General features: G+C 41.0%; 1 protein-coding gene across 1 annotated transcript in view; it reads right to left on the bottom strand.

The window, feature by feature from the left end:
* The window catches only part of RFX8 (regulatory factor X8), a 56,480-nt gene extending 32,725 nt beyond the window's left edge, over positions 1-23,755 (bottom strand). The window contains exons 1-3 of the mRNA XM_055328630.1: positions 23,641-23,755; positions 10,290-10,351; positions 9,126-9,212 (exon numbers count right to left, since the gene is read on the bottom strand). Coding sequence (XP_055184605.1) covers positions 9,126-9,212; positions 10,290-10,351; positions 23,641-23,712 — 221 coding nt within the window. The 5' untranslated portion in view covers positions 23,713-23,755. The remainder of the gene's footprint in view (positions 1-9,125; positions 9,213-10,289; positions 10,352-23,640) is intronic.
* Between the last annotated feature and the right edge of the window lie 3,945 nt (positions 23,756-27,700).

The raw sequence follows: 27,700 nt of genomic DNA, 5'->3' as shown, positions 1-27,700 counted from the left end.
TAAGCAGGGTTGTTTCTCTAGATGTGACAATAATACACACACTCTCCTCCCATTCCCCTCTTTTTCCCCAGACAATAATAAAGCATTTTATACTCTGGCCTCAATTCTTCAGTGAGTTTCTAGGTCAGCAATTATACCCAGGTCCAAGTCTCAATCTGGTTGCCAGCTAAACAAGATTGGAATCTGGGGAGGCCTATTCCCTGTAAAATTATGTTACCCCGGAGAGGGGAGCAGGAGGGAAAACGTTCTGGATTTTGTGAAGGGGTCCTTTTCATATGGTGCACACTGCATATTTATAGTTATTTTTCTTTTTCCAAAAAAAAAAAAAAAAGGGAAGAAGAAGAAAAGCCTCAAACTTTTCATTTGCTTTGAAAATCAAACCTCGGTCTCTGCTTGGTTCAGGGCAGACGCTGCCTCAGCAGTTTTTAGTGAAATTCAGCACCACCCCCACTCCACCCCACTGCAAGCGAATGCTGTTGACACACTGGACTCCTGATCTGCTCCTTGGCCACCTATTTAGGTGTCCAGTGAAGGGAATCATCAGTGAATGTGGCCCCTGGCTCTGAATCATGTCTTCCTGCTGCTTTTGTTTGCTTGCATGGAGGGCTTGCATGGTGGGATGGATGGTGTCAGAGACCTGGGCATCAGAAGTTCTAGACTGATGAGCCTTTGGAGGAACAATATGGAGGAAATAGGGAGGAGATAGGGACTTATTTTGATACTAAATCTATGTTAATTAGGTTATATGCTTCTTTGCAGCGCTTGGTGGTGGTGGTGAGGAGAAAGCGAAGTCCCCCAAAGCAACCTGGGTTCCTTGTCAAATCTATGTTGACACTCCTATTGGTGTTTCCATTTCTTTCCTTAACACAAGGTCCAGAAGGCATAAAAGGCAAACAGAATGCCCTCGAACAGCATGCACACAGCTCAATAACTCAGGTGGTTGTTGCTGGAAATGGAGTATATTCCACTCTAAGACCCTGCTGACAAGCCATGCTGTTAAAAATAAAAATGAAACAAAACAAAAAAACCAACCACAATAACAACAAAACCTAAAAATTCAGATTCCTATTCTTCTCATAGGCAAATTTTCATAAGATAGTTTTTGTAAATTAGTCTTCACAGAGAGATGTGCCTGCTTCATTGGGACATTCAACTTTTGGAAACTATGAATATACTCATCTGTGGTTTGCTGTGGGTTTCCTTCTGTGTTTTAAACACTGGGGAGATCATGCTCCTGAAGGTGAATGTAAACATGCTTCAGCAGCAGATGCAGTTGCCCACTGCCCACAGGGCTTGAAGACTTTCCCAAGCCTGCAGAGGGCCCCTCCAGTTCTGTGCCTCTTGGCTCTAACGAGTCTTGCTTGGTTATGGTAATGAGGCCATTTAAGGTCTCCAGAGGAAGAACAACTGGGCTGCCATTGCCACTTCCACACAGAGGAATGTGCAGGAGAGTGCTTTGAAATAAAGAACTGAACTCTGTGAGAAGAGAGAATGGGTGTGGGCAGAGGAAACCCTAAAACCTTGGCAGATACGGCCTGGAAAAATGGGCAAGGGAATACTGTGGGGATACTTCATTGGACCTATCATATAGGATTAGGCCTCATTTATTATTTGAAATCGAAATTTTTAATTGAGTTAACTGTAGATTGACATGTAGTAAGGAATGATTTGAAGAGCTTCCTTTTATACTCTGTCCAATTTCCCCCAATAGTAACATTTCACAAAACTATAGTCAATGTCCCAACCTGGATGTTGACGTTGATGCAATTCACTGATCTTACTCAATTTTATCAAGTTTTACCTAAACTCATTTTTATGTGTATTTAGTGCTATATAATTTTATCACCTGTGGAGATTCATGTGTCCATCCCGCCACAGACAACATATAGAACAGTCTCATGATCACAAGGATCCTTGTGTTGCCTATCTATAACCATACCCACCTCTTGCTTCTCTACCCCTGGTCCCTGGCAACCACTAATTTGTCCTCTATTTTAAAAATTGTGTCATTTAAAAATGTTTTATAAATGGAATCATAAGGCATGGAACCTTCTGAGACAGGAGTTTCTTCACTTAGCATCTAGAGATTCATCCAAGCTGTCAAATCAGTAGTTTATTCTTCTTTGTTGCTGAGTAATATTCCATGGCATAGATGTACCAGAGTTTGTCTAATCATTCACCCAATGAAGGAAATCAGGGCTGATTCTAATTTTTGGCCATTATAAAGAAAGCTGCTGAACAGCAGTTGTGTTGTTTTATTAAATTAATTAATTAATTAATTAATTAATTAGAGATAGAGTGAGCATGTGAGCACAAGCAGGAGGGGCAGGGAAAGGGAGGAGAATGTCAAGCTGACTGTGCTGAGTGTGGACTCTGACATGGGGCTTGACCTTATAACTGTGAAATCATGACCTACAACTGTGAGATCACAACCTGAACTGAAACCAAGAGTCAGATGAGGAACTTACTGTACCACCCAGGCACCCCATACAGATTTTTATGTGGATCTAATTCTTCATTTGTATGGGATAAATGTCCAAGAGTACGATTGATGGTTTGAATATTCATTGTATGTTTAGTTTTATAAAAACTGCCAAACAATTTTTAATTCTTACCAGCAATGTGTAAGTGATGCAGCTTCTCTGGATCCTCATCAGCATTTGGTGATTGCTGTTATTTTATTTTAGTCAGTCTGATAGGCATGTAGTTATATTTCACTATGGTGTTAATTTGCATTTTTATAATGATTAATGTTGCTGATCATTCTTTCATGTTCTTATTTTCCATTTGTATCTCTTCTTCAGTGAGATATATGTCTTTTGCTCATTTTCTAATTTTACTAATTTTTTTTACTGTTTTGAGAATTCTTTATATATACTAGTTACTAGTCCTTTCTCCCAATTTCTATATTGTCTTTCCGTCTTCTTCATACCATCTTTCACAGAAAGCAATTTTTAATTTTGGTGAGATCCAACTTATTAGCTTTTTCCCATAGGCTGTGGTTTTGGTATCAAGGGGCACCTTGGTGGTTCAGTCAGTTATATGGCTGCCTTCACCTCAGGTCATGATCTCAGAATCCTGAGATTGAGCCCTTCCTTGGGCATTCTGTTCAGTGGGGAGTCTGCTCCTCTCTATCCCTCTGTGCTCTTTCTCTCTCAAATAAATAAAAATAAAATCTTAAAAAATATTTTCATGGTTTAAAAGTAAGTCTGTGATCCATTTTAGTTAATTTTTGTATAAGTTGCGAAGTTTAGTTGTGAGTTGTTGTTGTTGTTTTTTTTTTAATGTGGACATCTTAGTTGTTTCAGCACCATTGAAAATCTAGTCTCTTTCCATTGAACTTCTTTTGCACCTTTGTGAAAAGCCAGTTGAGTATATTTGAGTGGATCTATTTCTGGATTCTCTACTCTGCTTGATCTGTGTCTGTGCCTCACCAAAACCACACTGCAGTCTTGATTACTGTAGCTATATTACTTGACATTTTTTTTTTTTTACTTGACATTAAGTATCAAGTAGTGTTTCCTCCCACTTAATTCTTCTTTGTCAGGACTGAACTATATTAGGGCCTTGCCTTTCCACATAACTTTTAGAATAAGATTGTCTATGTCTACAAAAAACCTTGCTGGGATTTTTTTTAAACAACTTCACTGAGAGATAATTCACATACCATACAATTCACCCATTTAAAGAGTGCAATTCAGTGTTTTCTTCATATATTCACAGGGTCATACAATTGTGCAGAAAACAGATAACACAGCGGCACTGAGACTGCTCTCCTTAGAAAGGCCTGCTTGCAAGATTGGCCCTTGGCTGGAGTCTGGGAACTTGGTTCCCAGAGTGTTCTCAGTTAACAGTTACTGATAAGAGTGGTTCCCTGTGCCTAGACTGTTTGTGCAAACAATATAATTTATGTTGAATAACATATTTTCTTTCTGGGACTCCGTCATTTTGGCATATGCTAGGAAGAATATGCTTATGACCAGCCCCCAGTAAAAACTTTGAATGTGGAGTCTCTCAATGGGCTTACCTGAATAGAAACATCACATATCTGTTGCTGCATTTTTGTTGCACAGAGGAGTATGCTCTGTGTGATCCCTCACAGGAGAGCAAGAGCATATAGAAGCCTAAACATGCATGCCTCCAGACCTCTGCCTCTTTTCCCCTTATGTTCCAACTGTGTATCCTTACTATGTCTCTCTAGTAAATTTTAGCCATAGGTATGAATATATTATTTTGGTTTGCTTAGTTTATCTAGTGCTACTGGGGCTCCCTCCTAGTGCTACCTGAGGGAGCTGGAGGGCTATTCCAAGATTGGGTGAGGGGTTTCTCTCTGTGGGGCACGGGTTCCCTCCATTGGTGCTCCCCAGCTCCCTCTGGGTGCAGTAGAGACAGAGGTTTCCTAGACTAGGCCACTTGCTATAGCTGGGTCTCCCTTGACAGATTAGCTCAAACTCCTCAGTGTATCTCTTGGTGGAAAAGGGGTATCTCAGACCCAGAGAGTAATGAGAGTGCTTTCTTTGGCTACTTAGTTTTGGTGAGACTTCCCTTGGCTGCTATTAGAGAAACTAGAGGAGGAACAAGTCTACCCAGATGCCTTGTCTTGCTAGGTAGGGGGCTGGGAACCAGTGGGTCTGGGTGAATGGGGGAAGATACACAGTGCCCTATCACAGTGCTGGTTGTGCAGTCCTGGGGTCCCCAGCCAGCTCACTTTCTTCTTACCACCTTTCAGAGTTTTCCTTTCTTCTTGCATTATTACCAGGGTTTACAGATGTGCTTAGCAAGGAGGAGCAGAAAGAAATGGGTGTATGCCATCATCTAGGCCTGGCCAAAAGTCCCTACCATCATTTTTAACTCATCATATTTTAATTTGTTAGGCACAATCATATAATCAAGCATTCCAATCACTGGTGACATTAATTTATAATGTATACAAGGTCTGCTTTCAGAAGGTTTTGGATGCAGCATGGATGATGTACAGGGAACAAGATACTCAAGATACTGTGGATTCATTTTTCCTTGCTGATTCCCTCTAATACAAATAGATACCCTGGAAATTTTTCAATGGGACATGATGAAAGTGCTCTGAAAGCTGGAAAGTAGAAGGTAGACTGACCAGAGAAGAGATAGTGTGGCAAGTGCCTGAAGGCACTTTTCTTTTTATGTCCCACTCATAGTTGGATTGGGTACTGGAGAGACCTGTAACCCAGAACTGTCAGTAGGAATAGGCATAAATCCCAAGAAAAATCTACACTCTCTGAACAAAGTGCTAGGAAAGGGAAGTCTAATAGAGACCCAGAGGGGGCTGCAACCTTTGCTTCTGGAGCATGGACTGGCAACCCAGTTTGACCACAGTGGCAGTCTCAATACCCAGGATGCTGATCCACCTGCAGAGACAGTACTGAGTTCTTTGGGAATTCAATGGAGTATAGAAGGGCAAGCATGCTACCCACAGGAGCAATGCCAGCAGAACCTAGTACTTCCCTGCCTGACACCAATTAGCATAAAAGGACCCAGACCCAGCCACTCTGGCTTTCTGCATTCCCCACAGAAGATGGCCCAGGGGAGCAGCAGGTTCAGCCCCTGTAGGTAGCACCAGTAAGGAATTGACCAGCAGTCCCTGTGGTGCCAGAAGAATGAAGCAGACCAGAACAGCATGCAAGGGCTCTGAAAATTAAACCATCTTTAGTCTACAGCACACAAAAGTAGGCCAGAACCTATATGCTACACCTAAACAGGGTGACTGGTAAAGTAGAAGATTTAATAGGATTGAAAATCTTCTAACAGCATAACCCAAATGCTTGGGATACAATAGAAAATCAATAGAAAAAGCCCAAAATAGAATAGAAAAATACATAGATCAACAGACCAGAATAGAAGGGCCAGTAGTAAGCCCATACATTTATTGTCAATTAATTACAACAAAGCAGCCAAGAATATACAACAATAAATGATGTTAGGGAAACTGGACAGCCACATGCAAAGTAAATGCTAAAGATTTTATTTATGCATGAGAGACACAGAGAGAGAGGCAGAGACACAGGCAGAAGGAGAAGCAGGCTCCATGTAGGGAGCTCGATGTGGGACTCGATCCCGGGACTCCAGGATCACGCCCTGGGCCGAAGGCAGGCGCCCAACCACTGAGCCACCAGGGATCCCCTCATGCTGCCTTCTTGAGAGAATTAAACTTATTTCAGTGAGAAATATCAATGGGCTAGCTCCGCCAGGGCTGCTGAGAAAGTCTTCCATCTGGTCACTCTGCCTCCATTTAAAAGAGGCAGAGGCAGAAGGATCTCCTTTTAAAATACGAATCAGAAACACCACATGACCCAGTAATTCTACTGCTGGGTCTTTACCCAAAGAAAAGAAAGACGCTAATTTGAAATGATGCATGTGCTCCTCTGTTCATTTATGCAGCATTATTTACAATAGTCAAGGTATGGAAGCAACCCAAGAGTCCATCCATAGAGGAATGGATAAAGAAGATGTGGTGTATATATGCACAATGGATAATATTAACTATAAAAACGGATGAGATCATGTCACTTGTGACAACATGGATGGACCTAGAGGGTTATTATACTAAGTGAAATAAGTCAGATAGAGAAAAAAATACCATATGACTTCACTTAACAGTAGAATGTAAAAAACAAAAATGAATAAACAAAAAGCAGCATCAGACCTACAAATAGAGAACAAACTGGGGGGTGCCAGAGACAAGGAAGGGGGAAGGATGGTCACCATGGGTAAAGGAGATTGGGAGGTACCCCCAAATTCCAGTAATGGGGTGAGCACAGCATAATGTATATAGTTGTTGAATCACTATGTTGTACACCAGAAACTAATGTAACAGGTGTGTCAAGTATACTCAAATTTTTAAAAATTCAAATAAAAAGAAATCAGATTGCTTCACTACCCAGCCTGAGACTCTCAAGTGGCTCTTTATCACACCCACAACAATATCCAACCTCCTTGCCAAGACTTTTAGGTCCTGCTTGTATGTTCAGATACAAGAACTCCTCCCACTCTTCTGCTCATTCACCAACCTCCACCCTCAGACTTTCTTGCTGTTCTCTGGAGTCATCCCTGCCTCAGGCCCTTTGTGCTTGCTCTTTCCTCTGCCTGGAATACTTGTCCCCCAGATCTTCACTTGGCTGGCTCTTTTTTTTCACATTTCTGCTCAAAAGGCATCTTTTCAAGGAAGTCTTCCCATGACTTAATTTTATGGTCTTCAGAGTAATCTTGCAATTGTTCCTTTTTTATTGTCTTACATCTTCACCACTAAAACTGACAAGAGGGGAGACCTTGTTTGTCTTGTTTACTGCTTTATTATCAGTGACTAGAACAGGGTCTGACTTATTGTGGGAACTCAAATATTTGTTGAATAAACAAAAAAATGAATGGATGAGTTATACAGTTTTCACTGGAGAAATGAAATTTTTGTTTTGAGACCTAATTTTTAAGAGGAATTTGTCATACAGATCCTTCTATAAAATGTACAATAGAAGACATTTTCATCTGTGTATTTCATAGATTATTAATAACAGTGTATCACTTATTATATTTCTGCATTCTAAAATACATATTAAGTATTTTCTAAAATCTGGAACCAGTAAGGCAGTTAAATCTTAGTGCTTTAAAAAATCTCTTAAATGGCCAAGACTGTAGAGTTTATCAATTATCAAATATTATTAAATATGTGTTGAGCATGAAAAGCGCCTGGTGTTGGGCTTATCTCATGGATCATCCAATGTCACCCCTGTTCTTATCTCTCTGTCTCCTGATAGCCCTCCTCTTCCTTGTTGAGGATAAAACCTACATTTTTTCCCACAAAGACCAGTTCCAGATCCTCTCTCTGTGACATCAACCCAGAGACCTTAGGACACTCTTGGCATCTCACGCTGCTGAGTGCCAGTCTTATCATGCTGTGGGGCTCTCTAAACTGTTGGCTGGGTGCTCTGGGGCAAAGCGAGATGCCAGCTCTAGCCTTTCAAAAGTGTATGGGTCAGTAAGTGAGAGAATTTGCACAAGGAGAGTTCTAACCCTCACTGAAATAAATCTCCTATCTATTGCCTTCCCTAACTTCTCGATTTTTGTTGATGAAATTTTTCCATCTTTGTGACTAATCGATGAATAAGACATTTAAGAGGAAGAGCTGGTTGGAGGAGGAACATAATGACTTTATTTGAGGTTAAGTTTGAGGTTTCAGAGGGACAGGCTGGGCTGAGTCAACCAACCGAAGACCCTGCCTTGGAGAGGGCTTTCTGATCTGCCACATTTTTGATTCAGGCACTCATCCAAATGACCACAGCAGTCTTAGAACTATCTCTTAGGCTGAACCTCTCTTCCCATTCTAGTCAGGGATGACTTTGGGGTGACACTTTGTGCAGATTCTATCTATTGGTAGCCTAGATTAAAATAAGTCAAGAGGAAGTCAAGAGGCAGAGATGTTTTGGAAGGAGATTAAAAATTTAGATTTCTGCGTACTAAGTATGAGGCACCAATGGGTCATATAAATGAAAATATCCAGTAGACTGAGAGGAATGGCTGGGAGGTGAGAGAGAAAGGCCCATCAAAAATGACTTAGGAGAAGGAGTCATCCATGGGGGCATGGTGTTAGGTGAAGGATAAAGAAGGATGAGATATCTTGGGACCATAGGATAGGAAAAGCTCCACTGGTTGGGTCTCAGGAGAATGTCTGCACATAAGAGAAGAGAGCGATAAGGAGACCAAGAAGGGGTCACTCTGGGGAAAAAATTGGAAGAAGCAGTCTTCAGAGCCAAATGAAGTTTCAAGAAAGAAGTGGCCAATGCTGTCATATTTTACAGAGAATTTGAGAAGAACGAATAAAAAACGGCTTTGGCAATTGGAATGATAATTATAATGAAAAGTATCCAAGAAAATGAACTGGAAATGCCTTTCTCTGGCTAATGATGTTGCCAGAGACTGATTTATTGCCCATGTCAAAGCCATGTCGACATGATGATGTGTGTGTTTCCATCCTTTAGAAGGATTAATAGCAGAACAGCCAAAAAAGCCAGTTAGGTTCAACTAAAATATGAATGCTTCTCATATTAATCAGGCTGTAACCTATGACCAAAATACCTAAATGACAGACAGATACTAACCTGTGATACCTTTTTTCACCCAGAAGGTAACAATACTGGGCATAGAAGAAAGAACTTTTCTTGATACAGATTCCATCATAATGATACCTGAAAAATAAAGATTAAGATAAAGATTAATCTTTAAGATGTCTTAAAGATTATGTCAAACCACTGACATGCTTTACAAAAGCCACCGAATAGGCTAGCTCATGAAGACCTGAGTTTCATCTCAGTTTTAGCTATGACTCCCTTTTATTAGCTCCATTAGGTAGACAGTTTCATACTATTTCATACACACTAGCTTTGAAACAGGCTCACAAACGTTCTACTCTGCTTTCCCAACTTAGGACACCCCAGTCTTAGAAAGATGTGGCAGGGAAAGCCTTCTGCTGCACCTCCATGAACCTTTTTAAAGTGAAAGAGAGCGACACCAATGTTCCCTCTACTAAGAACCAGAGTCAGGTTCTCATAAACCCAAGAAGGAAGTTAGTTCCTGCTCTGCAGCCCAGGCACTTTGCTGAGCTGGGAAAATGCAGCTGCTTGTCTAGGCTCACAGCAGCAGAGCAAAATTTTTTCAAGTGAACTATTACCCAATGTTTAGTTTGGCAAATGCTTGGGCTTGTCTTCATTCCCCTGTGGGTAGCAGGCCCCTTTCCTAATTTGGCTTCTATCCCTTCGCACTGATTTTCTGATCTCACTGATTTCTCCTGATTTTTCTGGATTTAAAAGAAACAACAATAGGAATTGAGTGACAATTATAACCCGATGCACCTGATAACACTGGAATTTCCTTTTGCATTAAAAATACAAAGAGCCTGGGTACCTGGTCTCCTGAAAATTCAAATATGCTAATTAGATGAATACTTAAAAATTTTAGTTCAAAGAGTAATTAAAACAGTGTGTGTGTAATTATTTCGATATTTCAACAGACATTTAAAGTGTTGAAATAAGAAAACATTGTGATTTTGGTATTTTAACAAAGTCACCAAGAAAGTAAAAACTATTTGCTTCTAGTATCACCCAAATTATTCCAGGCACTAGGATATCATTTGAATCATGGGAACTCTTTGGTAAAGCATTGATTTTTCTAGTTTGTTTAGTTTTGCATTTTTTTGTCATCCATTTTGAGATTTTTCAAAATGTTTGTTTTTAACACTTCAAATAAAGCAAAAATGATAAGCCTACCTGGCACTTCCTCTTGTGCCTAGTCTCCGGGTGCCGAGATCAGGAAAAACCAAATGCACAAGCTAAAAGAATAAACCAGATTTAAAGCTGCACTTAGAAAATTTAGAAATAAAACTTACTGTTTCATTTATAATGTTTCAATTTTTTCCTTTTTTTTATTATAAAGAAAATATATGTAAATGAAATTTGAAAAAATCAGACAAGTATAGGAGAAAAAAAAAACCATACCATTCAGGGGAACCATCATTTAAACCTCAGTGTGGTTCCTTTCAGTCTTTTTTGTTTGTTTTTTTAAAGATTTATGAGAGAGAGAGAGAGAGAGAGAGAGAGCGAGCACACTTGTGTGGGGAAAGGGCAGAGGGAGAGAGAGTCTTAAGCTGACTCTCTGCTGAGCTCAGAGCCAGATCCAGGGCTCTATCTCAAGACCCTGAGGCATGAGCTGAAACCAAGAGTTGGTTGCTTAACTGATTGAGCCACCCAGGCACCTCTTTCTAGTCTTTTTTGCAAGCCTCAATATGTGTATGTATTCTGTGGGTATAACATAGGAAACAACTAGTGTCACACAATTAGCATGTGTGCAGTTTTGCTTTTGACTTTGTCCCCTCTACACTGTAACATAAATGTTTCCCCTTGTTATTAAGAATTCTCTAAAAACAAGAGATTATTAATAGCTGCATAATAGTCTACGTGAGTTGCCATAATTTTACTATTTTCCTCTTTTTCCAATGTGATAGTCATTTTCATTTTTTATTATTCGTTTACCCAATTTTTTCATTTTAAAGGTTTTAGTAGCAAATGGTATTAAAATATTGAATAACATAGCTACTTCTGACTCAACTTCTCATCCCCCAGTTATGTTTTTGATGTGTTTTGTTAGCACCGATATTATATTTATGACTAATTACACTTAAAAAAAATAGAAGTCTGTTCCAGTTTCCTAATTAGAAGAGGTCCATGACATGCATGGTATCCAAGTGCATGTCTGTTGAAAGTAGAAATCCTGGGACGCCTGGGTGGCTCAGTGGTTGAGCATCTGCCTTTGGCCCAGGGTGTGGTCCCGGGTTCCCGGGATCGAATTCCACATAGGGCTCCTCATGGGGAGCCTGCTTCTCCCTCTGCTTGTGTCTCTGCCTCTCTCAGTGTCTCTCATGAATAAATAAATAAAATCTTAAAAAAAAAAGTGGAAATCCTGGAGCATGGTGGAATTAGAAAAATACAGAGCATGAAAGGCATGGTGTTTAAAGCAGTTAAGTAATGATTTCTGCTATTTTTCTACAATCCCCTCCATAATCATTCAGCTTCTGCTTCTGCTTGGTTTCTTCTTACATCCCTCTTTTTTCTTTTTTTTTTTTTTTAAAGATTTTATTTATGTATTTGAGAGACCATGAGAGAGAGCAGGGGGAGGGGCAGATGGAGGGGGAGAAGCAGACACCTTACTGAGCAGGGAGCCCAATGTGGGGTTCTGTCCCAGGACCCTGAGATCATGACCTGAGCTGAAGGCAGTTGCTTAACTGACTGAGCCACCCAGGTGTCCCTTCTTTCTTTTTTTTCTTAACTTCTAAGCAGCAAGGTTTGACAGTATTGTGTAATGTTTCTCTTGTCTGGTTCCAGGACCTACCTTTTCCTATGGGAAGCCACCCAAGCCTGGGTATGGAGGAAGAAAAATGAAGGAACAGGAAAGGCAAGTCTTGCACAATTAAACATCAAGGTTGTGAGGGCAAATTGAGAAGTTCCTTCAGGGAAAAGGGTCCAAAATGTACAGATGAAGAATAAATGACGATAAAAGAAAAAGCCAACAAGTCTAAAAATGCAGGATTAGAAGCCAGAAATTCTTACTTTCAACAAGAGATTCTGAAAATTCCATCACCTCCTAAGAAAATCACTTACAACCGTCCCTCTATATCTACTTGTAAAATAGTGGGTACCTAGAAGAATTATTATGAACTATGCAGCAGGCTCAGATTCAAGGCCCTGGGAAATAATCTGGTGTTTTGGAGAGAGAATCAGAAATAAATTGCCTAGTTGTCTGGCAGCATAATAATCTGCACATTTTATTTTATTGAGTAATTCCAACCCCAGACTATCCTGTGTTTTCATTTTATGATCAGGTATGCCGCAGTTAAATTTAAAAACCAACTGAGATGATTATTTCCAAAAAATGTAATAGGAAATATATATGTCTAATATATGGACAGCTCACATAAATTAATGGGTAAACAACAATACCTCAATAAAAAGTGGTCTGCTGATAATATGTATCCATATTACATAATATACACACAAGATCCATACGACCAAAGCACATGCAAAAGTGCTTACCTTTCCTAATCATCCAATAAGTGCAAGATGAAACAGCTAAATATAGTTCCTTTTTTTTAAAGATTGCATTTCTTTGTTCATGAGAGACACAGAAGGAGAGGCAGAGACACAGGCAGAGGGAGAAGCAGGTTCCTTGAAGGGAGCCCGATGCAGAACTTGATCCCGGGATCACGCCCTGAGCCGAAGGCAGATGCTCAACCACTGAGCCACCCAGGTTTCCCAGCTATACATTTTCTTGGTTAAAATTTTAGAGACTTGGCTTACCAAATATATCAGGAACTACCATAAGGGCTGTGAATTGGTTATAATTGTCTAGAATCTCTCCTAGGGAAGCTATCACATACAGGTGGGGACTTACAGTAAAAGAGAAAAATTATAAACAACTAAATTTCTATTTTTTTTTTTATAAATTAATTTTTATTGGTGTTCAATTTACCAACATACAGAATAACACCCAGTGCTCATCCCGTCAAGTGTCCCCCTCCGTGCCCGTCACCCATTCACCCCCACCCCCCGCCCTCCTCCCCTTCCACCACCCCTAGTTCATTTCCCAGAGTTAGAAGTCTTTATGTTCTGTGTCCCTTTCTGATATCTCCCACACATTTCTTCTCCCTTCCCTTATATTCCCCTTCACTATTATTCATATTCCCCAAATGAGTGAGAACATACACTGTTTGTCCTTCTCCGATTGACTTACTTCACTCAGCATAATACCCTCCAGTTCCATCCACGTTGAAGCAAATGGTGGGTATTTGTTGTTTCTAATGGCTGAGTAATATTCCATTGTATACATAAACCACATCTTCTTTATCCATTCATCTTTCGATGGGCACCGAGGCTCCTTCCACAGTTTGGCTATTGTGGACATGGCTGCTAGAAACATCGGGGTGCAGGTGCCCCGGCGTTTCATTGCATCTGAATCTTCGGGGTAAATCCCCAACAGTGCAATTGCTGGGTCGTAGGGCAGGTCTATTTTTAATTCTTTGAGGAACCTCCACACAGTTTTCCAGAGTGGCTGCACCAGTTCACATTCCCACCAACAGTGTAAGAGGGTTCCCTTTTCTCCGCATCCTCTCCAACATTTGTTGTTTCCTGCCTTATTAATTTTCCCCATTCTCACTGGTGTGAGGTGGTATCTCATTGTGGTTTTGATTTGTATTTCCCTGATGGCAAGTGATGCAGAGCATTTTCTCATGTGCATGTTGGCCATGTCTATGTCTTCCTCTGTGAGATTTCTCTTCATGTCTCTTGCCCATTTCATGATTGGATTGTTTGTTTCTTTGGTGTTGAGTTTAATAAGTTCTTTATAGATCTTGGAAACTAGCCCTTTATCTGATATGTTATCTGCAAATATCTTCTCCCATTCTGTAGGTTGTCTTTGAGTTTTGTTGACTGTATCCTTTGCTGTGCAAAAGCTTCTTATCTTGATGAAGTCCCAATAGTTCATTTTTGCTTTTGTTTCTTTTGTTTTCGTGGATGTATCTTGCAAGAAGTTACTGTGGCCAAGTTCAAAAAGGGTGTTGCCTGTGTTCTCCTCTAGGATTTTGATGGAGTCTTGTCTCACATTTAAATCTTTCATCCATTTTGAGTTTATCTTTGTGTATGGTGCAAGAGAGTGGTCTAGTTTCATTCTTCTGCATGTGGATGACCAATTTTCCCAGCACCATTTATTGAAGAGACTGTCTTTCTTCCAGTGGATCGTCTTTCCTCCTTTGTCGAATATTAGTTGACCATAAAGTTCAGGGTCCATTTCTGGATTCTCTATTCTGTTCCATTGGTCTATGTGTCTGTTTTTGTGCCAGTACCACACTGTCTTGATGATCACAGCTTTGTAGTACAACCTGAAATCTGGCATTGTGATGCCCCCAGCTATGGTTTTCTTTTTTAAAATTCCCCTGGCTATTCGGGGTCTTTTCTGATTCCACACAAATCTTAAAATAATTTGTTCTAAGTCTCTGAAAAAAGTCCATGGTATTTTGATAGGGATTGCATTGAACGTGTAAATTGCCCTGGGTAGCATTGACATTTTCACAATATTAATTCTGCCAATCCATGAGCATGGAATATTTTTCCATCTCTTTGTGTCTTCCTCAATTTCTTTCAGAAGTGTTCTATAGTTTTTAGGGTATAGATCCTTTACCTCTTTGGTTAGGTTTATTCCTAGGTATCTTATGCTTTTGGGTGCAATTGTAAATGGGATTGACTCCTTAATTTCTCTTTCTTCAGTCTCATTGTTAGTGTATAGGAATGCCATTGATTTCTGGGCATTGATTTTGTATCCTGCCACGCTACCAAATTGCTGTATGAGTTCTAGCAATCTTGGGGTGGAGGCTTTTGGGTTTTCTATGTAGAGTATCATGTCATCGGCGAAGAGGGAGAGTTTGACTTCTTCTTTGCCAATTTGAATGCCTTTAATGTCTTTTTGTTGTCTGATTGCTGAGGCTAGGACTTCCAATACTATGTTGAATAGCAGTGGTGAGAGTGGACATCCCTGTCTGGTTCCTGATCTTAGGGGAAAGGCTCCCAGTGCTTCCCCATTGAGAATGATATTTGCTGTGGGCTTTTCGTAGATGGCTTTTAAGATATCGAGGAAAGTTCCCTCTATCCCTACACTCTGAAGAGTTTTGATCAGGAATGGATGCTGTATTTTGTCAAATGCTTTCTCTGCATCTAATGAGAGGATCATATAGTTCTTGGTTTTTCTCTTGCTGATATGATGAATCACATTGATTGTTTTACGAGTGTTGAACCAGCCTTGCATCCCGGGGATAAATCCTACTTGGTCATGGTGAATAATTTTCTTAATGTGTTGTTGGATCCTATTGGCTAGTATCTTGTTGAGAATTTTTGCATCCATGTTCATCAGGGATATTGGTCTGTAATTCTCCTTTTTGGTGGGGTCTTTGTCTGGTTTTGGAATTAAGGTGATGCTGGCCTCATAGAATGAGTTTGGAAGTACTCCATCTCTTTCTATAACAACTAAATTTCTAATAAGGGAAATGGTTAAATGAATTCTGGAACATCCAAAAAGTATTTTACACCATTTATTTTAGAACATTTTAATGTGAAAATGTTTATGATATTCTAAGTGATAAATGGGCATGTAATTATATGTTAATTATTTCTTGAGTGCTTCCTATGTGCCAAGATCACTTATTTCTTTTTATATGCATTATCTCATTAATTTCTTAAAAGTATCTCTTAAGGCAGGTACTGTTATTAACATTATGAATCGTTTCACTTTGCAGTTGATGATGTTGAGGCACAAAAAGATGAAATAATTTGCCCAAGGTTATAGCCTAATTAGTTGGATTCCAGGCTTAGTGCTGTTAAAATCCATACCATATTACAAAATCAACAACACAAGAAACAACAAGTGTTGACGAGGATGTGGAGAAAAAGGAACGCTCATGCACTGTTGGTCGGAATGCCAGCTGGTGCAGCCACTGTGGAAAACAGTATGGAGGTCCCTCAGAAAGTTAAAAAAAACAAAAAACAAAAAACAACCTCACTTCAAATGGATACATGTACTCTTATGTTTATAGCACCATTATTTACAATAACCAAAGTATCGAAGGAGCCTGTGCCTATCAATTGATGAATGGGTAAAAAAAAAAAGTGATATATATTTAAGGGAATATTATTCAGCCACAAAAAAGAATGAAACCTTGCCATTTGCAATGACTTGGATGGAACTAGAGAGTATAATGTTAAGCAAAATAAGTCAGAGAAAGACATATACCGTATGACTTCATTCATATGTGGAATTTAAGAAACATAACAAGCAAAGGAAAATGAGTGAGTGAGACAGACAGACAAGACAGACTGACCGAACAAGAAAAGACTCTTAATTATAGAGAACAAACTGATGGCTACCAGAGGAGGTGGGTGAAGGGATGGGGGATACAGGAGGTAGGAATAAAGAGTATACTTATTATGATGGAAAAATGATAAAAAATGCCATACTGTATGCTGTCTATCCACCTGTCCATTCACCTTTCTGTCTGCCTATCCACACATCAATCAATCCATCCCTCCACGTAGTATCTATACAACAGGATGAGGCACGAAGACAGCAGACATCAAAGTGAATTGTGAGACACACACATCTCAGGGAACTTATACCCTTAGACATTTATCTAAAATTGGGTATTAAAACCCTAAAAAGTCCTCGTCTCAATTTGCTCACGATGAGATAGAGAGAAGAGGAGGTCTAAGAGGATTTCTTGTGGTAAGAGGACCTTCTTACCTGTAGAGGGTGTGTGGGACAGAGTGTGGCTCAATCATCTCGAGCCTAGCAGAAGAAGATTCACAGATCACTCCAAGAACTCTTGGGGAGGTCCCTGGAATGCGTGTCTGGCTATGGCATAGGACTCCTGATAGACTACAGACAGGCTGGCCAGTGGCCTTGGTGGACAGGCAGAGGTGAGTGTCAGTCAGCACATCCACAGTCTGTTTAGTTCGAGAATGGCTGGGTAGTTCCTATGGCCAGAAGTTGTCTATGTGTGAGAAAGAGCTGACATGTGTAAGAGGCCAGACTTCGTCCAGCAAAAGGCCCACAGAATGGACAGTCAGGCTGTAGAAAGAGTCATTCACCAAGACAAGGAATGCATACTAGAACATTCCCAAGGGCTGCTTGGAAGAAGCCACCACAGGGACCAGGAAACAAGAGTCTGTCTGGTCTCCAAAATGTAAAGCTCAGTAGTAGGAACTTTCCAGCCATTTTTACCTCCTCTGCTCCCAGAGCGGTCAAACCAACCCCCAGTAAGTTTTGGAGAAGAGGAATATAGGGAGGAAAACAGAAGCCCTCGTGCCAAGTTCTCTGCAGGCAAGAAACGACCCTGGAGGAGATAAGGAAAAGATTTCACTTTAAACCTAGTTCAGTTTTGATATTATATGGAACTGGATATTCTAAGTATCAGACTGATACCATGTGGTAAATTAAGATAAGGGTGACAACAGGGCTTTGTATCACCCGAGGATTTCTAGAGAGGTCACACTGCCCATTTGTGTGCTCATTCAGGAGTGGAGGAAGAACCAGCCAACGAGCAGGTTCAAAACACCGTGGGACATGAAGACAAAACCACTGTGTGATTAGTCCCTCAGCTCTTGCTGGTCATATGTGTGTGCATGTTTGTGCAAATATGCAAATAAACACATGTGTGGCTGCATATCTGGACAATGAGGTTATAGACAGTATTTATTTCCCTCTTTTTATAGTTTTCTCTAAATCCTATACTTTCTATAAAGGGACTGTAATACTTTAATAATCAGAAAAACAATCAGTAAATGTTATTTTTAAAAAGGAAGTCAGTGTTATGGAAATTCCCTAATCCATGTGAGATATCACTTGCACCAAGAATGAGCACTACCCATCACATGCCCAGGGCTGCCAAAAAGAGCAAGAAACATTCCAACATCTGCACAGGAACTTGATGTGGAATCTGGAATCAACTCCATTCCCAGGGGAAGGGGGAGGAAATGAGAATTGGGTATTTTGTTGTTTCTCTTGTAAACATGCTTTGGGATCATATCCTTTTCCCCTTCCTCTCCCTTGTCCATTAGTCACAAATTCAGCAGCAAGGGTCCCTTCCCAACATGGGCTCCACAGAATGGCCCATTCTTCAGGCAAACCCCCAACGAGAATTGAACGTTAGTTGTTTTGAAGAATGATTCTAAGTATTAAAATGAAAAATGCGAAATAAATGCCCATCGCCACACACTGGAGTCTCTTTTTTATTTTTCCTTTGGAATGTTCTGCAGTGAGACTACCCTAGAGGGAACACAACTTACAAGGAACTCTAAAAAAGATTTTGAGAAATAGGCTTTGGCTTCTTAAAAAATCAAGTAGAAGTCTTGCAGAGCCTAAACATGTCATGCTCAAGTCATGCCACTTCCATCTGATCAAGTTGTTGGGCAGGTAGATAAAGAAAATGCTGTACAGCCAGGGTCCCCAGGAGTGGGTCCCTTGAGGAAATGCTCCAGGCTGCCAAGTGACGAAATGGCAAAATGTGGGCTTAATGATAAGCTAGCTGAGGGAATTCCTGGTTGGCTGGAAAATTTTACTCAAGGACACCTTGTGAGCACAGAGTGTACTCAACGTCTTACACGTACTCATACTGCTTTCATTTATTGAATGAGGGATAAGAGATACACTTTTCACCAGGTTGAGAAGACTGGATGACTTACAAGATTCAAGAAGATACTGGCAAACAGAACTGCAGTTTGAAATTAAGAAGCTGAGATATAGGAATAAGGGAATGGCTGCTCCTGTGTTCAAATAGTTAAAATGACAATAATCTGAGAATAATATTTTGTATTTATGTGGAGTATTTCACAGTTTCCAAAGCAGTTTTTTTTTGAGGGAGAGAGATAGCTTGATTTTAATTCATGTGAAAAAATATTTAGGTGTTATTTTTGTTGACCACAAGCTTAAGATGAAACCAACAGAGTGACAGGGAAGGATAAAAGCCAATAGTAGTCCCCCCATAAAAGTAAGAGCCTCTGTCCTCTGAGTACTCCTAAGACACCTTTTAAGAAGAACATCAATAAATTGAAGTCATAATGAAACAAGTGAGTATGAAGGTAAAAATTCGGGAGCCAAGGAGTATTTAGTGTGGAGAAGCAAAGACAGGGAGATGTAAAAAATTGCTTCAAATATTTGAGCAGCTGCCATATTAGAAGATTCTTCTATGTATTTTATTATTATCAAAAGTACAGGACTTCTACCAATGACTCTAAGTTTCAGGCATGAAGATTTTGGTCTGAGGAATGGATCAAACAAGTCAATGTTTTGGAAGCAACATTGGAATCCACAGAATTGCTTGTGGGAGGGTAACCTGGAACAGCCACTTTGGAAAATATTTTGGCCCCATCCTGAGACATCACAGTCACACCCCCTCCTTAGCTTGCAAGGTTCACTCCTTGCCCAAGAGAACATCATGTGCACAGCAGGAAATGTACACATGAATATTCACAACAGCAAATTCTGGAAACAATCCAAACGCTCATCTGTAGGACAGTGGATGAGAAAATTATGAAATATTATACAATAGTGAAATGAATCTAGATGAATTTTAATACAATGTTAAGTGGACTAAGTCCCAAAAGATGATGAATAACATAACATGATACCCCCTTTTAAAAAGTTAAGCCACAAAAATTAAAAATATGCTTTTTAGAAATACATGTATGAAATAGGTTAGACAAAGAAAGCCAAGTACCCTATGATCTCACTTACATGTGAACCTAAAAGACAAAAAACAACAACAAACCAAGGTTGTTGAGATAGGTTGGTGGTTGAGAGAGGCAAGGGGCAGGGGAGTGGGCAAAAGGGGTAAAGGTGGTTAAAGGGTTAAAAAATACACAAAAATGCACTAAAACTCTTTTTTAAAAAGCAAGGTAATGATGAGAAGGTTGACGGTTCCCACCAGTGGGGCAGGCAGGGAGATGGGTCATGGGGAACTGGTGATGTGGTTCATTTGGGGTTGTGGGTTCACAGATATTTACCACATTGTTAAAAAGAACTAAGTAGGGCAGCCCAGGTGGCTCAGGGGTTTAGCACCGCCTTCAGCCCAGGGCCTGATCCAGGAAACCCAGGATCGAGTCCCACGTCGGGCTCCCTGCATGGAGCCTGCTTCTCCCTGTGCCTGTCTCTCTGCCTCTCTCTCTCTCTTTCTGTGTGTGTCTCTCATGAATAAATAAATAAGATATTAAAAAAAAAGAACTAAGTACCCAGATAGAATTAAGCCATGGGTAAGCCCATGATGAGAGTGTGTCATGCATCAATTCAGTTCTGTCTATCTGAGCGCCATGGAAAAGAGGGAGAAGGAACAAAAGAAGGAAGGGAGGTATGGAAGATACTGAATTGGCATCGTTGTGGCCTGGTCAGCAAGCTCCTTGTCACCCACATGATTTCAGCCCAAGTTGGGTGGCTGCCCAAAGTGGTATGGTTGTACAGGTTGTGAGGTGCACCAAGGTCACCAATGAGGAGTCAAGCAGGTTTTCATCAAGCTGTGCTCTACTTGTTAAGGAAAATCCTGCAACAGGACTGTGTTTGCTCAGAGGAAGAGCACGGAAGCCTGCTGCCCCGTCACCTATCTCCGCCCAGAGAGGGCATTTTGTTCTCATAAAAAGTTCCAGCCAGAGGTGCTTTCAAAGGGATCTTGCACCGGGATGGAACTGGACCAGGTGATGGTTAAGGTCTCTTTGAACTCAAGGATATTTTTGATGGAATAACAAGTGGAAAGAAGTCTGACTCACAATTCAGGAGACTGAATGTGAGGGAAGCAAAATTTGCCACCCCAAAGTGTATCTCTATAGTAAGCAGGTTATTTTAGGTATATAGAGGGCTCCAGAAGAACCTTTGACCTTTCCCCTAATTGCCTAAAAGAATTTAGAGTACCTGTTATCTTCTAAGGGAGGTATCTCTACAGAAAAGTCTGGTATAATATGAATGAAGTGAGGAAGACAGGGAGGAATTTTAGCAAAATCTGTTTGCTAAAATTCCTCTCGTTGTTTCTGTATGGCCCAGCTAAAGTTTACCAAACATTCACTCTTTTTCATCTTTCTGTGAATTGCATTTCTTCCCTTTTGAAGTCCCACAGTCTCACCCCCTTCTCCTTGGTGCTAGATGGCATATAAGCCTCAATTGCCTGACTGCCAAATGGTCCATAATAACGCCCACGCACACAATTATGTGTGTGTAAATTTGATTTTCTCTTGTTAATCTGTCTCCTGTCGATTTAAATCTTAGACCAACCAAAAGAACCTGAAAGAGTAGAGGAAAAAAATTTTTCCCCAACCACCACCCAAGCATTGCAACTAGCTGTGTGATCCTCAGCCTTACTGCTAGCTTGTTTCCTTGACTTCTAATGCTGCCTGCTTCAGCCAACGGCTATGACACAAGACAAAGCTTTAAAAATGCCAACCATTTCCTCCCTGCCCACATGTCCTTCCTGCAGGCCTCTCTTGCCCAAAGCCTGTTACGGTATGGGGCACTGGGGCAGAAGGTCAGGTATAGGAAGCACCATCCAAGCAGCCATCATGGGAAATCAGGAAGTCAGTGAAGGAAGTTGGCTTCTCAGAAGGGACATGGAGCAGGCCCGTGGAGAGAAGCAGAGTCCCAGTGGTGTAAGGATATACTGGAGAGAAAGAAAAGAGATGCCTGGCGACTTAGAATCTAGTTGTGGGCTGAGATGGGGACCACCAGCCACATGTGGCTACTGCACACTTGAAATGTGCTAGTCCAAACTGAGATGGGCTGTACATGTAAAACATACACCAGATTTTTGAGATTTAGCATAAAGAAAAGAATGAAAAACTCAATGATTTTATAATATTGATTCCACGTTAAAATAACATTTTGAAAATTTTGGATTACATTTCAAAATAATAAAAAATTGCACTTTTTAAAACAATCCCAAAATGAGGATACTAGGATTTTTTAAATTACATCTGTGGCTCCCATTACATTTTTATTGGGCAGCAATGGAGTAGACTCTATGAAGTCTGAACTTCTTACAAGAGGATTTAATGAGATATTTCTTTTCCTTTAAAAAATTCTCCTTCTAACTTGTTTTGAGTTGGTGTGTGCCTATTCCTGAAAAACCAGATGGGTAAGTGCCCTGAAAATAAATACAACTCTATCACTGGAAGTTATTATTATTGTTAATTTAATAACGATTATGTCTTATGATTCTATTAATTATTTCCATCAACAAATCCTATTGGCTGTTTCCCAAATATACCCAGAATTTGACTTCTTCTCCCTAATACATCTCTGTCCATTCTTGGCACAGCTGGCTCCTCTTGCCTCCCTGATTTGACCTCAGGGTCCTGAGGACCATCCTGCTCCTCTCTCCCTGTTCTCCTCCCTCCAGCTGTTAGTCTCCTTGCTGCTTGTGCTCCTTCTTCCCTCAGGGCCTTTGCACTGACTCTGCCTGCACTGCTCTTTTATTCATATCCACATACTCACTGCCTTATCTCTTCAAAGTCTGGATTCAAATATTACTTCTGAGGGAGGCCTTCCTTGTTTGCCTTCCCTAAAACTACATTTACACACACACACACACACACACACACACACACACACACACCTTATCTCCTTCTGCTCTATTATTCCCCTTAGCATTTATACTGTCTAATATACTATGTATTTTATCTTATATATATTTCTCTTCCAACTATAATAAATTTAGCAAAGGCAGGAATTTTTCTCTGTCTTGTTCATTATTATATTCCCAGCATCTAAAACAGTGCCTGGGACATAGCAGCTGCTCAGTAAATATTTGTCATATGTGGAGGGTCTCAGATAGACTACTCTTGTGCTAATAAGTGCTGTATATTACATGTTCTACACAAAGTTCCTGACAGAGCTCTTAACCTCCAGAGGAGGTATTTAAGAGCCAATAAATTCTCTAAGTACAACCAAATTATAAGAAGCACCAGCTGTCTGACACCACAAGTGGTGCTTAGAGTTTGTGTGGTGCAAAGCATTGGCAATTCTTTTCTTTTTTTAAAAAAGATTTATTTATTTGAGAGTCAGAGAGAGTGAGCATGAGTGAGAGGGGCAGAGGGACAGGAAGAGAGAATCTGAAGCAGATTCCCTACCGAGCATGGAGCCCAACATGGCTTGTTCTCACAACCCTGAGACCACGAACTGAGCCAAAACCATTTAAGCAACTGCACCACCTAGGCACCCTAAGTGTTGGCATTCCTCTGCAAGGAATATCGGCCCAGCAAACCTGGCTGAAGTTTTGGAGTATTTGGAGCTGCCGTGGGTGTACTTTCTTAGGCACCGTCCATTCCTTACCTTTCCAGACCCCTTACCAAGAAGTGTGGACGAAGGACAGAATGGCTTTTCAAACAAGATGAAGAAGTATATTAACCATCTGGTCAGCTTCCAAGCCAATTATTCCCACTAAGAACCCATTAGACCCAAATAGATTTTAATATTTCCTCATCAGTTCACTCACACACTTTTTTTACTCAACGAGTACTATATTTTTATCTTCATAACCTCATAACCTACCTTCCCAAATGTGGCTGGGTTGACTTGATTCTGAGCATTCTGACCACAGGTCTCCACATAAATCTCATACATCAGGCAGCGAGGCACACTGTATCCTTCACAGACACAGAAATTGTCAACCAACCTGCCGGGAGAGGAAGACAAGGCAGAGGTGAAACTGACATTGGTTTGTCTGGAGTAGAACATTTTGATAAAGATCAACAGTCAGACACATGTGTGGGATCCAAGGAAATGAAATCTGTTTAAGTATTAAATGCAAAGGCTCACCAACCAGCATCGATAATGTATCTTTTTTTTTTTTTTTTAAGATGTATTCATGAGAGACACACAGAGAGAGGAAGAGAGAGAAGCAGGCTCCATGCAGGGAGCCCTACATGAGACTCGATCCTGGGTCTCCAGGATCACGCCCTGGGCTGAAGGCGGCGCTAAACCGCTGAGCCACCCGGGCTGCCCAATAATGTATCTTTTTGTTCTCAGCCCAGAGTACATTGATCATGGGTCTTTAATTTTTTTAGTTATTTAATTTTAATTCGAGTATCACTAACATACAATGCTATAAGTTTCAGGAGTACAATACAATCATTCAATCCTATACATCACTCAGTGCTCATCAAGATAAGTATACGCTCCTCCCCGCTGGGAACCATCAGCTTGTTCTCTATAGTTAAGAGTCTGTAGGGGCGCCTGGGTGGCTCAGTTGGTTAAGCATCTGCCTTTGGCTCGGGTCATGATCCCAGAATCCTGGGATTGAGCCCCATATCCGGCTCCCTGCTCAGTGGGGAGCTTGCTTCTCCTTCTTCTTTGCTGTCTCTGTCAAATAAATAGATGAAATCTTAAGAAAAAAAAATCTGTTTCTTGGTTTGTCTCTCCGCCCCCCCCACTTCCTGATCATTTTTGTTTCTTAAATTCTGCATATGAATAAAATCATATGGTATTTGTCTCTGACTTATTTCACTTAGCATTATACTCTCTAGCTCTATCCATGTTGTTGCAAATGGCAAGATTTCATTCTTTTTTTATGGCTGAATGATACTTCAATGTGCATATGTGCCACATCTTCATCCGTTCATCTACCAATGGATAGTTGGGCTGTTTCCAGAATTTGGCTATTGTAAATAGTGTGCAATGTACAGGGGGGCACATATATCCTTTTGAATTAGTGTTTTTGTATTTTGGGGGTAAAAACCCAGTAGTGCAATTACCAGATTGTAGGGTAATTCTATTTTTAACTTTTGGAGGAATCTCTAGACTGTTTTCCACAATGGCTGCACCAGTTTGCATTCTAATTATGGGTCTTTAGATTATCAACATGTGGGTTTTTATTGTTTTGTTTGTTGGTCTGTTTTTGTTTTTAGCATGTAGGCATATTGAAAAGAAGCCTAAATTATTGGCTCAGCAGACACTTTTTTTAAAGGTTTTATTTATATATTCATGAGAGACACATGGAGAGAGGCAGAGACATAGCCAGAGGGAGAAGCAGACTCCTGTGAGGAGCCCAATGCAGGATTCGATCCCAGGACTCCGGGATCACACCCTGAGCAGAAGGCAGACGTTCAACCACTGAGCCACGAAGGTGGCCCAGCAAACACTGTTTTACGTACTATTATAAATGTTGCAGCCAAGATCTCTACAGCAATAAAGTGAGAATTTTTTTTTTCAAGATTTTATTTATGTGGGAGAGAAAGGGCGAATAAGAGCTAAAGAGAGAGCACAAGCAGGGGGAGGGGCAGAAGGAGACAGAGAAGCAGGCTCTCCTTGGAGCGGGAGCCTAATGTGGGGCTCAATCTCAGGACTCTGGGATCATAGCCTGAGTATAAGGCAGATGCTTTGCCGACTGAGCCACCCAGGTGCCCCTGAAGTGAGAATTATTTACTTGCTATATCACCCCTGCAGGCGACTGCTTGTCCCAGCATGGCTTGCCAGTCCCTGTGTGCCTGTGACCCTTGTGCAATGCTTTGCCTCCCTCCCCCAGTGGTTTGCACAATTTTTAAGCCTGAGTCATCTAGGGCAGGCCATGATATTTTGATTCTTTAAATTGAGATGAGATGTAAAATGCAAGACACCAAGAGACAGAGAGGCAGTATGCTTTCCCTCTCCAGCTGAATGGCATTTATATGTGATCTGCAGCACTCCAGGCCTCTGCTCAAGTGCTCCCACACTTGGGGGCAGGTGGTGGCCCCTTGGCAACGAGGGGCTCTGCCTCTGGCTCACAGCCCACAACCAGCCCTGTGGGGACAGCCAGGTCTCTGTTCTGGCAACTGGTATGTGTGTGGGGCAAGAAGTGGGGAGACTGAGATCAGAAAGTGTGGTCCAGGGCAGCCCGGGTGGCTCAGCGGTTTAGCGCCGCCTGCAGCCCAGGGTGTGATCCTTGGAGACCCTGGATTGAGTCCCACGTCAGGCTCTCTGCATGGAGCCTGCTTCTCCCTCTGCCTGTGTCTCTGCCTCTCTCTCTCTCTCTGCATCTCAATAAATAAATAAAATCTTTAAAAAAGAAAGAAAGAAAGTGTGGTCCATAGTGACATCTGATCACAACCCTCCCTTTCCTGGTTGAGGAAAGACTCTCAGTGTTCTCCTCATCCTTTTAGAGAAATATGCAAAGCAAGCCAATATCATTTTTAAACACAGAAGAATGTTTAGCAGGGAATTTACCAATACATCTTCTCCTTTTTCATTGATTATATACAGCTTATTTTCTGGGATGAAGAATGCTGAGGCCCAAATTTACTTTCCCTGAGAGCTAAAGACCACACAATTGTCAACCCCGTCAGCTTCCTAGAAAAAGGAAAAACCAACATAGGGAAGGTGGGGGAATCTTTGGCCCTAATATGAGGTATACAAATTACCACAGGCCAGGCAACTTAAAGCAATAGAATTTGATTCTCTCCCAGTTCTGGAGGCTGAGAATCCAAAATTCAGGATGTCCTTAAGGGTGGTTCCTACCAGAGGCTCTGAGGGAGAATGTGTTGTATGCTCTCTCCTAGTTTCTGTGGTCGCTGGACGTCTTTGGCTTATAGATGTATCACACTTATGTCTGCCTCCGTCTTCACCTGGGCTTCTCTTCTCTGAGAGTCCTCTCCCCTCATGAGGATACCAGGGAATGGATTTAGGGGGCAGCCTAACCCAGTAGGATCTGTTCTTAATTATATCTGCAAAGGCCCCATTTCCAAATAAGGTCACATTCTGAGCTTCTAGATGGATATGTATTTTGGGGGGACACTATTCAACCCAGTACCTGTCCAAGGAGGGGGTTTTTCAAGGGTCTCCTTAACATCATGTGAGAACATGCCACTTGAGATACTTTACCCTGGTTTAAATATAGCTGCTATAGCACCAATTATTTGGCTCAATGTTGAATACAGGAGGATGTCTATTGGTGGGGAGCAGAGTGGCAAATTCATACAAGTAGGTGATACTTCTATTCCTCTTGTTAAAATATTACTCGTTGATAGATGAAAAACCTACACTTAAAGTATCACAAAAGCTCACTACACTTGGGGAGCTGCTGCAAAATGTGATAGATGTTAACTTAAGGTCAAACTCACTGTTGTTTGTTTATAGCTGCTACTGATTTATCATGGGATGGTTTCCTTTAAAAAGAAGCATGCAAAATGCTCCTTAAAAATGAACTCCAGGGCAGCCCGGGTGGCTCAGTGGTTTAGCGCTGCCTTCGGCCCAGGGTGTGATCCTGGAGTCCTGGGATCGAGTCCCACGTCGGGCTCCCTGCAGGGAGCCTGCTTCTCCCTCTGCCTGTGTCTCTGCCTCTCTCTCTCTCATGAATGAATAAATAAAATCTTAAAAAAAAAAACTCCAGTTAAAATTTTTGCGAACCCTTTTTCCTTATCACAGAAATTCCTTTGTTCTGGGCCTCTGTGAACTGTGTCCTTCTCTTTCAAAATGCCATTACCGAGTCTGCCTGTTATCTGGGAACACAAGTAAGGCCAAATAACACTATCAATGAGAATAACAGTAAGGGTCTATGATGAGTGTCTTCTCTGTCACACACTGAAACAAAGGGCTGCCTTTCTGGTTTTAAGCCTTGCACTGCCCCCTTGGTGACTTT

This window comes from Nyctereutes procyonoides, unplaced genomic scaffold (assembly GCF_905146905.1).
Source record: "Nyctereutes procyonoides isolate TBG_1078 unplaced genomic scaffold, NYPRO_anot_genome, whole genome shotgun sequence".
Taxonomy (NCBI): domain Eukaryota; kingdom Metazoa; phylum Chordata; class Mammalia; order Carnivora; family Canidae; genus Nyctereutes; species Nyctereutes procyonoides.
The sequence above is the reverse complement of the archived record's forward strand: the minus strand, read 5'-3'. Positions and strand labels throughout refer to the sequence as shown.